At 46.2% G+C, this 14,012-nt stretch overlaps 2 protein-coding genes across 3 annotated transcripts; both read right to left on the reverse strand.

Annotated features, from left to right (window-relative positions):
* Positions 1 to 40: 40 nt before the first annotated feature.
* Positions 41 to 7,356, reverse strand: ugdh (UDP-glucose 6-dehydrogenase). Of its 2 annotated transcripts, none has more exons than XM_061679160.1 (12): positions 7,266 to 7,356; positions 5,635 to 5,796; positions 4,219 to 4,320; positions 3,945 to 4,145; positions 3,677 to 3,874; positions 3,068 to 3,215; positions 2,031 to 2,125; positions 1,813 to 1,943; positions 1,540 to 1,679; positions 1,297 to 1,388; positions 1,088 to 1,198; positions 41 to 540 (listed from the first exon to the last, which is right to left on the reverse strand). In XM_061679160.1, the coding sequence occupies exons 2-12, from the start codon at positions 5,794 to 5,796 to the stop codon at positions 430 to 432; spliced, it is 1,491 nt and encodes a 496-aa protein (XP_061535144.1). In that variant the 5' UTR covers positions 7,266 to 7,356; the 3' UTR covers positions 41 to 429. The 2 variants fall into 2 exon arrangements, with proteins under 2 accessions (XP_061535144.1, XP_061535145.1); XM_061679161.1 differs by lacking the exon at positions 7,266 to 7,356 and adding an exon at positions 6,464 to 6,613.
* A 1,027-nt stretch (positions 7,357 to 8,383) lies between these two features.
* Positions 8,384 to 13,713, reverse strand: map9 (microtubule-associated protein 9). Its single transcript, XM_061680035.1, has 13 exons — positions 13,440 to 13,713; positions 13,307 to 13,379; positions 12,255 to 12,725; positions 12,004 to 12,176; positions 11,704 to 11,740; positions 11,530 to 11,621; positions 11,399 to 11,460; positions 11,126 to 11,276; positions 10,927 to 11,004; positions 10,633 to 10,794; positions 9,472 to 9,617; positions 9,000 to 9,135; positions 8,384 to 8,913 (listed from the first exon to the last, which is right to left on the reverse strand). The coding sequence occupies exons 1-13, from the start codon at positions 13,509 to 13,511 to the stop codon at positions 8,794 to 8,796; spliced, it is 1,773 nt and encodes a 590-aa protein (XP_061536019.1). The 5' UTR covers positions 13,512 to 13,713; the 3' UTR covers positions 8,384 to 8,793.
* Positions 13,714 to 14,012: the final 299 nt, after the last annotated feature.

Raw genomic sequence — 14,012 nt, forward strand, 5'->3', positions numbered from 1 at the left:
GTATTGTAAACACTTATTTGGGGAATTTAACAATCACACATTCAGGACTTGTTCCATTTTATTGCATTGGCCCATGGAGTCACAGATACAGCGGACACATGCAGCATTATGATTTATAAAAAATATATAAAACTGTTGGAATGTGACTGTAAAAAAACTAGATTATCTCAAGACTCGCTTGACTACATGTAAAATAGGCTTGATAAATACTCCTGAATTCTATAAACCATTTTTGTGCGTGGATAGTTTCAACCACAACAAACGTGCGAGGTCAGCCAAAATTTGGAAACGAAGCTTGGACTCGTCCACCCACGACGACGGAATCATAAATCACATGGCTGGTCCGGCTCTCTTTGGATTATAAAGTAGGATTTGACAGCAACGTCCAATTAAAAGGTTGAGGGAGGAATGTGTTGCGTGCCAACAGTTTCAGATTTTAGCTTTTTTGGCAGGAGGCTCGCTGGCACTGATGCGAGGACACACAGCAGCGGGGGTGTAAGGGATTCGTGTTGCTGCCACTTTCTTCCCAATGGTCTCAATCTGCCCAGAGGAGAGAGAGAGAGAGAGAAAAAAGACATTGAGATTCAGTTGTAGTGACAGTGGTGCTTCCCATTCTTGACACCCGGACATTTGGAAATACTAATTACACTTGTATAGCAATTTTCGTGATACTCAAAGATGGTTTCCGATTGCACACATTGTTCATTCACTCCACAGTCACACTTGGTGGAGGTAAGCGACTTGTGTCGCCATCGCCGCCCTGGGGTATCTGACGGAAGGAAGCGCGGCTGCCGTTCCGCGCCTACAGCCCCTCTGGCCGCCACCGCTCATCCGTTCATCGGCAATTTCGATCGTCTTATCCAGGGACGCGACGCCGACATGCGCTCGGGTGGGGATACGAACCGGCAACCCTGCGGTTGCAGGGCGTATGCTTAGCCTGCGCGTCGCAAAACTTCACAGCAGAAAGCCGAATATCGCCAACATTTTGTTCATACGTCGAGTTTTGAATCGAATGGTTCCCATTAGTTCCTGACAAATGTCCCATCGTGAATTGCGTTGAACCTCAGAGGTCAACCTGGTTTGTCACCTGGAAGCCGATGTCCTGGAGGTGAGCGTGGAGGTGGTCCAGCACTCTGCGACCATCAAATATAAAGGCCGGCTTCAGCATCTTTTTGTAAATCTTCTCATAGTCCAGCTCCTGCGGTGACATGGGAGGGGTGATTAAACTTTTTTTTTTCTTTTTCCCCTCAAATTAGAGGGAGGAAGTAAAAAAAAAAAAAAAAACTGATTAGTGACCTTAAACATGTCCCACTCGGTACAGATGACTAACGCGTGTGCGCTCTGGCAAGCCTCGTAAGGGTCAGTGGTCACTGTCACCAGCTCTGAAACTGAGTCAGCGTTTTCCAGTTAGTTTTTCCAAGTTATTAGTGTAAACCAACGCTTTAGTGCACGCAGGAGGAGGAGCCAAGATTTGATCCCACAATTCCGACTGAAGGACTGGATTAATCCAGTACGCGACGCAACGGTCACAGACGCTACCTCTTTCTGGCTTGTCCTCGGAGATGCTGGGCTGAGAAAGGTCCTGAATGATTTGCTCTTTAAGAACTTTAGGGTCATAGATGAACAGTTTGGCCCCTTCATCCATCAGATATTTGGAGATGTAAATACTGGACGACTCTCTGGGATACAAACACAGCAGGAAGTGATCAGGGAAGGCCTCGTAATGACGTTGAAAGAACCGCTGACTTCTCCACACACAACACACAATGGCAGGTTTATGATTAACATACGAATGTTTACAAGGGAACCGACCTTGTGTCACCTGTGTCTTTTTTGAAAGAGAAGCCCAGCAGAGCGATTTTTTTGCCCGTCACCGTGTTGAAGAGGCAGTCGATGATCCTGCAGGCAAACCGCCGCCTTTGGTACTCGTTCATATCGATCACCTGACGGGGGGGGGAGGGGGAATACAAGAATCAAAGTACCTCCAAGATGAGTATAGGGTACACAATTCAAAGCGACGCTGTCCTCGCCTGTTGCCAGTAGGAGGCCACTTCAGGCAGGTTGAGGGCCTCGCACAGATAGACGAGATTGAGCACATCCTTCTGGAAACAGCTTCCACCAAAACCTGGAAGACAGTCAACAGTGCTAATTTGATTGCAACACTTAGAGCCCGGGACAATGTCACTGGGCACATTATTTCTTCTTCTTTCCAAATGAGAAGAACTTCAGCCAGCATCACACAACCCGGAACAGATTGCGGTAGACCTTAGAGCAGGCCTCGTCAAACTCATTTTTGTCACGGGCTACATTGTAAATATGCTTTCCCTTCGAGCACTGGTGTCAAACTGGTGGCCCGGGGCCCAGATCCGGCCCGCCACATCATTTTATGTGGCCCGCAAAAGTAAATCAAAATTGCTCATGGTGTTCTGGTGTTAATACCATTGAGATATTTACAAGCACTTTTTTTGTTACCCCTTCCCCTTTAAAAAGATGTTTTTATAGGCTTCTGATTCCAAAACTGGCTATTCATCAGTGTGTTATGTATACTGTGTGTAATTCCAGTATAGGAGGTCATCTTTCATTTACCTATATGGGTTCACAGTTGTAGCGGCCCTCGGAGGGAAGTCACAACTGCGGTGTGGCCCGTGACAAAAATGAGTCCGACACCCCTGCCGTAGAGGGTCATTAGGACTGTGAAACCATACAAATGTAGATTTGCTTTATTACACGGTTACAAATAAACAACAAATTGATGGATAACTACAGCAGTTTTGAAACCAGAAGCCAAAGAAAATCGGTTTGTTCAGCGATTGTTCAATGTGTTCGGTTAGCGTCACATCGTCTCGGCTAGCGTGACACCGAAATAAACGCTGGACGTGCTGACTTCACTTCACGTGTATGTCGCGCTCGTTTGGCCCTGTTCAGAGTTGCAAAAATGCCAACGAAAAAGTCGAACACGTAAAGTTACGCATGCCGATGGTTCGACCTCCAACATTTAACGAAACTCGTGTTGGAATTTTGAAGTTCCACATAGAGCACCAGCGTTTTTATAATTCACGTCTCTTACCCACGCTGGCTTTGAGAAACTTGCTTCCAATTCGCTGGTCCATGCCAATGGCCTTGGCGACCTCCTCCACGTCGGCGCCGGTGGCCTCGCATAGCGCGCTGATGCTGTTGATGCTGCTGATTCGCTGCGCCAGGAATGCATTGGCCGCCTGCATACACAAAGTTATTTGAAGGTGGAAGTAGCACTTCTTATCGAGATTTTAAGTGATTTGTAACAGCCCAAGATCTCCAAAAAGGTCTCTTGCAGCCATAACAAGAAGCCACCATTTTGAATTAACATTCCAATTTTGCCCTTGGTCTGCCTTTTACAGTGGTCAGATTTGATATAAAAAAAATGTAAAAAAAAAAAAAAAACGCCTGCGTGGCTTTTCTCCAGGCACTCCGGTTTCCTCCCACATCCCAAAAACATGCGTGGCAGGTTGACCTGAAGACTCTAAATTGCCCGTAGGTGTGAATGTGAATGCTTGTTTGTGTGTATGTGCCCTGCGATTGGCTGGCGAAAGGTTCGGGGTCGCCCGGAGTCAGCTGGGATAGGCGCCAGCCCTCCCGCGACCCACGTGAGGATAAGCGGTACGGAAGCCGGATGGATGATTCTTTGCCCGACACGCACCAGTTTGGACAGCTCAGACGACCACGTGTTGGTGGTGATGATTCTGGCCTTGGGCACCCAGCGTTCATACACGGCACATAACGCTCTGATTGCCCTTTGACCCTCTGCCGTCTCATCGCCACCAATCAGGACGCGGTCAGGCTCCTTCAGATCCTTCACCGCCGTTCCTTCTGCAAGGAACTCCGGGTTGGACAGCACCTGAAGCAGAGGAGCATCGTGAGAACGTAGAGGAGCGGAAGAGCCACGCTGAATACGAATTAATACACACATGTAAGTTGAGGCTGGGCTTGTTGTTGGCGTCGAAGATGCGCCGAATACTCTCGGCAGCTCGCACCGGGACGGTGCTCTTCTCCGTGACAATCTTGTAGCCATCGGACACCTCCACGATCCTCCGAGCGCACGCTTCGATGAACTTGAGGTCTGCGGCACGGCCCTTCCCCATGCCGTAGGTCTTGGTGGGCGTGTTTACCTACATTGGCTTCCTTTTTAGTTTGAAGTGAAGTAAAGTGGCTGAGAATTGTGGGTGTGACTGGAAAACTCACGGAGATAAAAACAAGGTCGGCCTCCCTGATGGCTGAGTCAATGTCTGTGGAGAAAAATAAGTTCCTCCCTCTGCATGATTCAACCACATCTTTCAGGCCGGGCTGCGGGCAGAGGAACGGCCATCATTTCGGCGAATGGGGCTTCGTAACCCCGCGCTCATCGTGATGATGTAATTGCAACAATGAGCCATCTGGAAGTCTTCCCCTAAACCCCGCCCCCGGTGTTGAAATACAAATGGTTGCGTGTGTACAATTACTCAACTGAAGCCCCTCTCAAATTCTGTACAGCTCAACATTTCTGACCACACCCGGCAACCACAATGAGCTGAAACCTTTCCAATTGGGCAAGGCAGTGAGGAAGCTTGGCGTGCTGCTGCTCCTTATCTCCAGGGGACGTGCGTTCCACGTATCTGGATGGTTAATGATAAAACTAATCTCGCCAAGCAGGTTATTCTAATGCAAACGTAAAACCACACCCTTCACCTATCACACTCCAACACTCCAGAAGTGGTGCAAATTTGGAGTTTGACCAAAATTGTCAACAAAAGCTTTTATTTATATAAAAAAAAAAAAAGGAAAAGGTGCAGTCCAAACCTCATCGTGGGCAACTTCAGCTCAGTGAGCATCAAAAGCAGTCATTCTCAAAGTTTGTTACGAGTACCACTCGTGGTTATGCAAGCTCCCTCTTGTGGTATGCCAAAGAATCGCTTAATTAAATGTTCAAACTGCGTAACGTTACAGTGGCTTTAACTTCTTTTCCCAGAGCAGTACATTTGTTAAATACAGTTCAATCATATTTAACTTTCAAATACATCAGCATTTAGTCAATTAGAATGATTTGTTTTCAAACATCTACTTTGGTACAATTGATGTGATTTGAATTGAATTGAATAATTCAACTGCAGCGTTTTGATTTTCTTATACTCTCGCGCAGTGTCAGCGTTGAAATGACGTAATGTTAAAAAAGATCATTTTTAGGAATACAACCTTGGGCGCACTGCGCCGCTGTATTTTAATGTTTGTCATTCTGCTGGTACTTGGAGAGCCGAGTATTTTTGAGCGAGCGCTTTGCGTAAAAAGTTTGAGAAAGACCGCTCGAAAGGATTACTTTCTAATGGCTTTGTGTGTTATCCAGCCAAAGAAAGACGCCAACAATGTCATGATCTTAGAACTGGAAATGGAAATTCTTTACACTTACACTTTATGAGGTTGGGCATTTTTGACCCGGTTTTAATGCGAAATGTGTGATTTATTGAATGATCGCCCGCCAAAGGACTACGAATGTAAATGAGCAACTCAGTATTGCGCTGGTTTTCATAAATGTGCATTGTACCATTGAGACAGATAAAATGACAAATAGACTGATAAACAACTTTGCCGGTTGCACAGTACTATGAAATCAAGTTGCGGCAATACCTCATAGATGGGAAGCGCGGCGGAGTTCCAGGCTTTGATTCGGGACTCGTTCACGTCGACGACGGTCACCGTGATCTCCGGACACATTTGGGCAATCACGCTGCACGTTGGGCCTCCCACGTAGCCGGCGCCAATGCAACAGATCCTCTTTATTTGGAACATCTGTGAACACGCACAGCACAACACAACACAAAAGGCCGAAAGGCTCAGCATTTCGTTTTCTAGCCATCCGATGAGGTGAAAATATGGGGAAAATATCAGGACGCGCCTTCCGTCATAATCAAGACGAAATTGGGTTCTTTTCTCCAAAACGGTCATTCTAATTGTAAACAACTTTTGTACAACTTTGTGAGAACAATATGAGAAAGTGGGCGGCACGGTGGACGACCGGCGAGCACATCTGCCTCACAGCTGTGAGGTTGAGAGTTCAAATCCCGGCCCGGCCTGTGTAGAGTTTGCATGTTCTCCTCGCGCCTGCGTGGCTTTTCGCCGGGCACTCCGCTTTCCTCCCGCATCCCAAAAACATGCGTGCTTGGTTGATTGAAGACTCTAAATTGCCCGCAGTTGTGAACGTGAGTGCGAACGGTGGTTTAGACTGTGCCCTGCGATTGGCTGGCGACCAGTTCAGGGCGTACCCCACCCCTCGCCCGAAGAAGCGCTACAGAAAATGGCTGGATGGAAGGGTGGGTGACTTCGGAGAGGAGGGTTGTCCCAAGACTTTTGTCCATACCGTGTATTTGTCATTTGAGCGCAGATGAGACGGTAATACGCCCAAATACATGACGAAGGCAGCCGATTGTTGTCACACGGGCTAACCGCTAGTACTTGCCAGAAATTCCTGCAGTTACTTCAGCGTGGCGGTCGGTGGGCCTCTCGGCAGACTCCCTGACCACTTTCCCGTCTTTCTTCACTTTTGGAGAGACGTCACGTTCTTGCTCATGGCACTCTTGCGTCATTGTGTTTCTCCACTTGATGACTTTTTTTTTTTTTTAAATAAGTGTACACGTGCTTTTATAATCAGCGGAAAGACATTTTAATATAATATAATAAGTATATAAAAATTATTATATTATAATAGTACATTATTAAATTAGTATTATTTAATTATTATTATTAAAATAAGAATGTTTAAATATAATAACAATATAATATACAACACTAACTTGGGACTCCCAATTTTGAGACTTCGCGATTAACGCTCGCGACAGATGCGATCGAGTCCCACTTGCGCGCAACCGCGCCAGTCGAGCCGCGACAGCCGGGGGCCGACGGCGATAAAAGAGCCTTTCATTCCACTTGAGCCACGTCCCGCCCGCCCGCCCGCCCGCCCGCGGTCGCGACGCGACCTTTGTCTCCAAGCAGCAGCACACCGTAGCGACACCTGACAAATTTGGGAGTATTCGTCACATTGACACTGAATGGTGGCTCGCCGTCTCGCTTGCCCGAGGCCACCTTATTTGACCTGTGCCAACGCGACGGCCAACTTCAAGAAAATCTCCTGGAATGTTTCTTCAAGGCCAGGAGGAGGAGCCACGAGAGCTGCTCACCTCAACACTCACTCGTTTTTAAAACAATAAAAATAAAATAAAATACAAATAATTAAGTCTTGACAATTCGACGAGTAAGCTTACCTTAAACGAGTTCTTTCGCAAACTGACGGCTTGAATGGTTCCACTTAAGTCAGTGCACCGACAAGGCGTTCGACTTGACGCACGTGTGACGCGCGCCAGCTTCCGGTTTGAGGATTTTCAATTTAAGAGCGCGATAGTTTCCTTGAGCCTCGCGAAAACAAAAGTGTACAAACAAATGTGTCTGATTAAATCATTGACGTGTCAGATCACTACCGACACTGAAAGAAAGCATATTTGCTGGGCTTGCTTGAGTGTGTTCCCGCAAGGAACAAACGGCGCCGACGACACTCGCTGACATTTGAGCTCGCGCAGCCATTGGCACGAACAAGCCTTTCATGCTAACATTTTGAAGGAAAAAAAAATAAAAAATTATATATATATATAAATCAATCAATGATGTACCATTTAACCTATACACGATGCAAACACAGACCGTTTTAGGTTACAAAATGATATCTTCTGATAGAAGAAATGACAACCTGGCTAACGACAGTAGATGAGTCAAATTGGTGGGGCCGACTACGTTTGTCATATGAGCGATACGTGCCATTTTACTGCGGAATATGTCCACAATGTCTCACATCTGCTTTGAATTGTGTGAAACTTCCCACTTCCTTTCCCGTCGCCTTACCAGTGTGACGTTTTCCCCCCTGATGTTGCCTCGCCCTTCCCAATGTCCAAATGTTCTCTCGGTTTGTTCTTCAGTGCACCGATCACCGGACGTTTTGACTCAACCAACATGATTGGCCTGAGGTCGACCCATATGTGACACAACCTTCCTATTGGCGTGTCTGGAAAACCCTGACACTTAGCAGGTTGCTGTGATGGCTTCCCTCTGCTCCTTTGCAAAGGAATTCACTGTCAAACTCGACTGTTAGCAAATCCGCCTCACAGTTCTGCGGTTGGGGGTTCGAATCCGTGTTCGCGGAGATTTGCTTCACGTAGTCCGGCTTCTCCCGCGCGTTAGGTTTCATTGAAGACTTATATCGTCCGTCCGTAGCCGTTTGTCCGTAGCCGGCGACCAGTCCAGGGCGTACTCCGCCCGGATACGCTCCAGCCCCCCCGCGCCCGTCGATATGTTTGGGATGTAGATGTTCGCCGAGAAACTTTCGAGTCTCGACGTGTAAAATAGTTTAATAGCATCTCAGCGTAAACATGCGGCATCACGCGGACGAGAGCGGGCAGCTCAGCATTTAGCATTCACGGCGCAAAGTTCATTCTGAGGGAGTAGAAAAACAAAAACACACGTTTGTCATCTCAATAGCCGACTGTCCTAAGCTGAGACATTTTCCTTTTGGGATATAACTTCTTGGACTTTGGTAAGGCCAATAAACAACCACGCATTTACAAAACGGCTAACTCTAAAAGCAAGCAACAATTTCCTTCCTGATTTATGTAAACGTTCAAAACAGCCCGACACATGAATACAAATGCAACACGCTTGACTGCTCCCCAACCGGTCGCAACGCATTGATCCTAAGGCCGTTGCACAAAAGTCAGCTTTCGCAGACATCCCACATCTCAAATGTTATTTTCGAAATGGAACGGTTTTATTCGGAGGGCTCCACGGCGGGGGCGGACTGTCTCGCAGTATCACTTGTATCCGCCTATCTTCTCTCTGTCGCTTTTGTTGTAGATCCTTCTTTTCCTGTTTTGAAATCGAAAATCAATCCTTGAATCATGTGACACGTCTTGCCAAAAGTTGATTTTGTGCAGGTAAGCAACTGTTCTTACCAGCCACTCTTCAAACATCTCGAACGCCAGTTTATCTTTCTCCTCTTGAATATATCGATACTCCTCTGCTTTATTCTCGCTCTCCTGCCGTTCTGTCGAGATTTTTTTGTACAGGGCATCTGATTTCTTTTCACACCTGGGAAAAGAATCGCACAGTTGACAGTTAATGATGTCGAGTTGGCACGTTCTGTCAGGGGAAGGCCCGATGCGCAGGGGGCGTGGCCACCCTTCCGAAGTCACCGTCGCTTATATTAGACGGCGGCAAAGTCAAACAAGAGGTTCGGCGGCAGAAAAAGTCCATCCAACCCCAACCCCAACCTCCAATCGCCAGCTTGAACCGCCTTTTTTCCCCCCTTTCCAAACATGATTTGTCGACCCAGCTCTGCACCCTCAAGCAACGACGGCTCTCCGGGAAGTTTCCTTCGCTTCCTTCCACAGCGATACTTGACAAGGGCAACGCTTTGAAACTCACCAATTCGAAAACGCTGATTTGCTGTCTCGCCTTCTTTCTTCCTCCTCCTCTCGTTTCTTCAGCGCGAGTTTCCTCTCCGTCTCTCTCTGCTGTCGAGACTTTTCTCTGAGTAAGTGATCATGTTCACGCTTCCATTGGTAAAACATCTGCCGTGACAACTCTTACAGTTAGATTCAGAATCATTTGGATATTTTTTGGGCCTTTTCACAGCACCACAAATTGATGTAAAATACAGCCATGCTAAATAAATCAAAAATACAACAGATGTAATACAGTACAATAAAAATACAATATTTGTAGCCATGACAGTATCGGAAGCTTTGTCTTTTTTCCTGGTTGTCTGACATGAACTCAGACTAAACTTTTCCTGTTTTAGGTCGATTAGGATCACCCAAATTATTTCCATCTGACGAATGCCAGAATAATAAGAGGAGGATTTTTTTTCAGACAAATACAAACGACATCTAATAGACCGAGACCGGTGATTCTCAACTGGTGGGTCGCGGACACATTTTGTATTCATATTTTGATTTTTCCCCGTGCAGTACGGATGTGTACCGAGTTCCAGCACAGAGTTAGCGACAGGAACTGTAACTGCCTCGCACTCTAGCTACTAGTTTGCTCTGCAAACGTAAACAGTGCAGCTCAGCCCCTCGCTGGTGGACGTCACGGCTAGCAATATACTTTGGGCGGTACGTCAAGCTGATTTCAAATGGCGTTTGACAATAATATACTGTAAATGTGTTTTCAGAGGCTATTTTAACAAAACATTTTCTTCAGTGTTTTTTATTTTTATTTTTATTTTTTATAAACACTCAACGCAGGATTGAATTGGGCTCAAAGGTATTTGGACACTGCAATTGGAAACAGAAACCATTTGAAATACTCCGACGGCTCAAGTCGATAATCACAAATGCTTTGCAGTGACTGCAAATGATTGTCTTGCAAATAATAACATTTGTTTGCAAATGGAAAAGACTTGGGATCCCCCGAAAATTGAGATACTAAAATGGTCATCCCTAAATGATGGATGCAATCAAACCTGAAATTCTACATTTCGGCCAGATTGAAGATTTCATGTTTTGTTGTTTCATTTTCCTATCAATTGCGGCCAAACTGTATTCGCTCATACGGTGGACGGGCATTAAAGGGTCACAGTACCTGTTCAGCTGCTTTCCTTTTTTCCTCGCCCTTTTCCACCGCCGTTTGCTCTTCCCTCATCCTATGTTTCTCTTCCTTTGTTTTTGCTTTGACCATCTCATCTTTCTTTTCTTTCCAAGCTTCATATGAAGCGGCAGCAACTTTCTTTTTCTCTTCTTCTATCTGTTTTGGTTTGGGGGAGAACAAAGTGAGCTGCTCGGACAAAATGAAAACATTCCCCACCATTTTGTTTTACCGTAGTCTGGTGGAGATGGTCCACTGTGCTGAGAGGTTCTTATCTTCTCAGCTGCTCACCTTTTTCTTTTGGTCTTCCGCAATCTTCTGTTTGTTCACGTTCTCTGAGGACTTTTCCATTTTCTTTTTGAGCCATTCCTTGGAGGAGTAACAAGTAAGATTTGAACTGATTGTCATCAAATACTCCGGTGCCTTCTTCTGAAACCAACACACACCGTACACTCGTGCGCTTTTCTCGAATGGTCACTGTCCCACTGACCTGGTAAACAGTGGCCCTGAGGGAATCGGCAGATGCTGGTTGACAATCTTGGGAAACTTTACAATCCAGAATTTTGAGAGTTCCCAGATACTTTGATTCCACCTTCTTGGTGCACACAGTGTTGGGTCTCTTAGACTGAGAACTGGATGCCCTGAATGAGATTTAAAAAAAAAAAAAAAAAAAAACTCAAGAAAGCCACTGAAGTCCAAAAGCCTTATCGCAAATAAATACTGTAGGCATGCAGTAGATTGGATAACATTACTGACTACTGACCTGACATCACTTTTGTTTTGGACATGAGTGACTTGAGCAACAGAGTGTTGTTCTGACTCTCGCTGAAAAAGAAGAGACAATATATTACATTCAACAGAAACAAATCAAAGTACATCGAGAGTGATCCTCACCAAAGGCACAAAATCACAGATTACATTCGAATCTTCCAATGATGTGGAGTACGCGCTCTGTTGTTCTTTGGTGTCACCTAAAGTCAAGCCATCTACAACCAACAGATACAAATAACAAAATGCCGCTTGATGCACAGTCAACTGTAAACATGGTGAAGATGTGCAACTACTCACTCGAAGCGCAAGAATCACCACAGCGTCCATCTGTCAACTAAAACATACAGCACACGTGACGGTTACAGATTCTTGACATGCACATTTAATGATATGAAATACTGTGATCATACTTTTGCCTGGCGTAACATTAGTCTATGTCTGGGTTTATTTAACAATATGTTAGTGATCAGCATTTTGATAGAAACAAAGGACCATTCATTGAGTATTATTCATCAATTATCACATAATTTCCCAACGTACTCCTTGATGATAGATACAATTGTATAATATGTCAATTTAAAATGTAAAATGACACACGTGGGGACTGCAGCGCCTTGTCGCGATCCTTTCGAGAGGTGACCCGTCAGTGATGTTGCGGGTATCGGTGGCGAGGGGAGCTGATGGAGAAGCTTGGCTTTTCTCTGTCACACCGAGCTTCAGTCCCGCAGTCCTTTGTCTGGGTTTGGGTTTGGGCGTCTCCTTCTCGATACCTACATATGCATCATGGGAGAGGTGAGCGTGTGTGTACTTAAAGGTAACATCGTTCTTCTATAAAGGTGTAAGCTGACCAGAGGTCGTCACGCATTTAAGATCAGCGTCCGATGAAGTCTGGGAGCTTTCCTCACAAACCGTCTGTCCACTCGCGTCGACTCTCCTTTCGGGCTCGACGGGCGCTGGAGAGTTGCTGCTGTGGAAAGGTAACGGCAGGTCCGGAGGAGCCTCGTCTGACCGGTACAGCGGCGATGTCGCGGAGTTGTCGTCGGCGGGCCGACGGCTTGTCAATTTGACGCCATCGTTTTTATCGTCTTCACCGGATAACTGGAAACTGTTCGCAGCATCGTGTTCACGCTGCGGCGCAATCGCATCTCCTTCCACGGAAATTCTTTTAGGCGATTTCAAGAAGGAAGTCCTCTTTTTTGTTCCTTGCTTTTCATCATCATCATCAGAGAAGTCAAAGTCATTGATTTTGCTTTTAGTCCTGCTGGCTTTGAAAGCATCAGACCTGTTTTTCCTTGATTTAAGGAGGTTGTCCAAAAAATCTGTGGCATATAGAAAATTACAAATGTTTTTCTTTCCAATTATTTCATCTCTATAAGTAACTCACATACTTTAGGCATAACGACGGCATACCGAGAATAGCAACGTGACAAGTTTTCTACAAACACGGAAGGAGCTATTTCAGTCGAGTTTTTAGGGAGCGTGACGTCATTCGAAATGAACTCATCAGCCAATCGGAGAAGGCGTTCCCCGAGTAGCAGACAAAAGCAAAGGGTCGAGGAGAACTGTAATAAAATAAAATAATCAAGATATTCTGTTGGACTCTCCTTTGAAAACATTTTGAACCAGAATTTCTACAGGCAATATCACACAGAAACATTACCCCCCCCCCCCTCCCGAAAATACCCAAAAAAAAAAAAAAACTCAATTTCCCCGGAAGCCATCATCAGAGTTGTGGTTGAAGTGGCCCTTCCAACCACAGGATGACATTTGGGGGAAATCGTGTCACGTTGCTCAAATCGCACCACTTTCCGCTCATTTCACGACATAACGCGGAGACACGGTCCTGCCTAGTTCATAAAAAGCAAAGTTCTGAGCTGTCGTTGTCGTCAACCCGTCTTACCGAAGCCATCGTCATCCAAATGTTCGGAAGTGGTTTTTCCAGCTCTGACGGCGAGAGCAGCTTCAAGTTCGTCCTGCAAAGACACCAACTAGGTGAAGTCGCCCTGCGAGGTCATCGGAAATCAACAATTTACCTGGAACGTTGTTCTTTTTGTTGCTTTGGTACTTTGCGAGTAAGCAAGCATGGCGAACGCTTGCTTCGTCATTCCTGGCTACGATTTAGCATGCTAGCAGCAACAGACAACCACGGAGCGCTAGAAGTGCTCATCTACATGAGCGCGAATATCAGATAGTTGTGCGACTTCATGAAACGCGGCGTTGCCCCACAACGACGGTGGAAATGTCATTTTGTTGACCGTAACCTAGGGACACGCAGCTTCCGGTTTCCTGATGCGCACGCGCGTTGCATTTTCCATGGCCGCTTGTTTGGAAACGCGGGAGTGACGTCACGCGTATGACCCAAATTCGGGGAATCTCCTTCATGACGGCGGAATGACCTCAAAGCTCCCTTTTAACGCCCAGCCAAGTGTGACAAACCCTAACCCTTTTGAATGGCGAGCTGGCGATGTCGCTTTTCTGCGATACTTGGGTGCGGTGTTTGAAATAAAACCACCTCCGTGCACCCTTCCATCCGTTTCCCACGGCGCTGGAGCCACTCCCGGCTGACTTTGGGCGAGAGGCGGCCGACGCTCTGGACCGTGGCCTGG

The sequence above is a fragment of the Phycodurus eques genome, chromosome 6 (genome assembly GCF_024500275.1).
Source record: "Phycodurus eques isolate BA_2022a chromosome 6, UOR_Pequ_1.1, whole genome shotgun sequence".
Classification (NCBI taxonomy): Eukaryota; Metazoa; Chordata; class Actinopteri; order Syngnathiformes; family Syngnathidae; genus Phycodurus; species Phycodurus eques.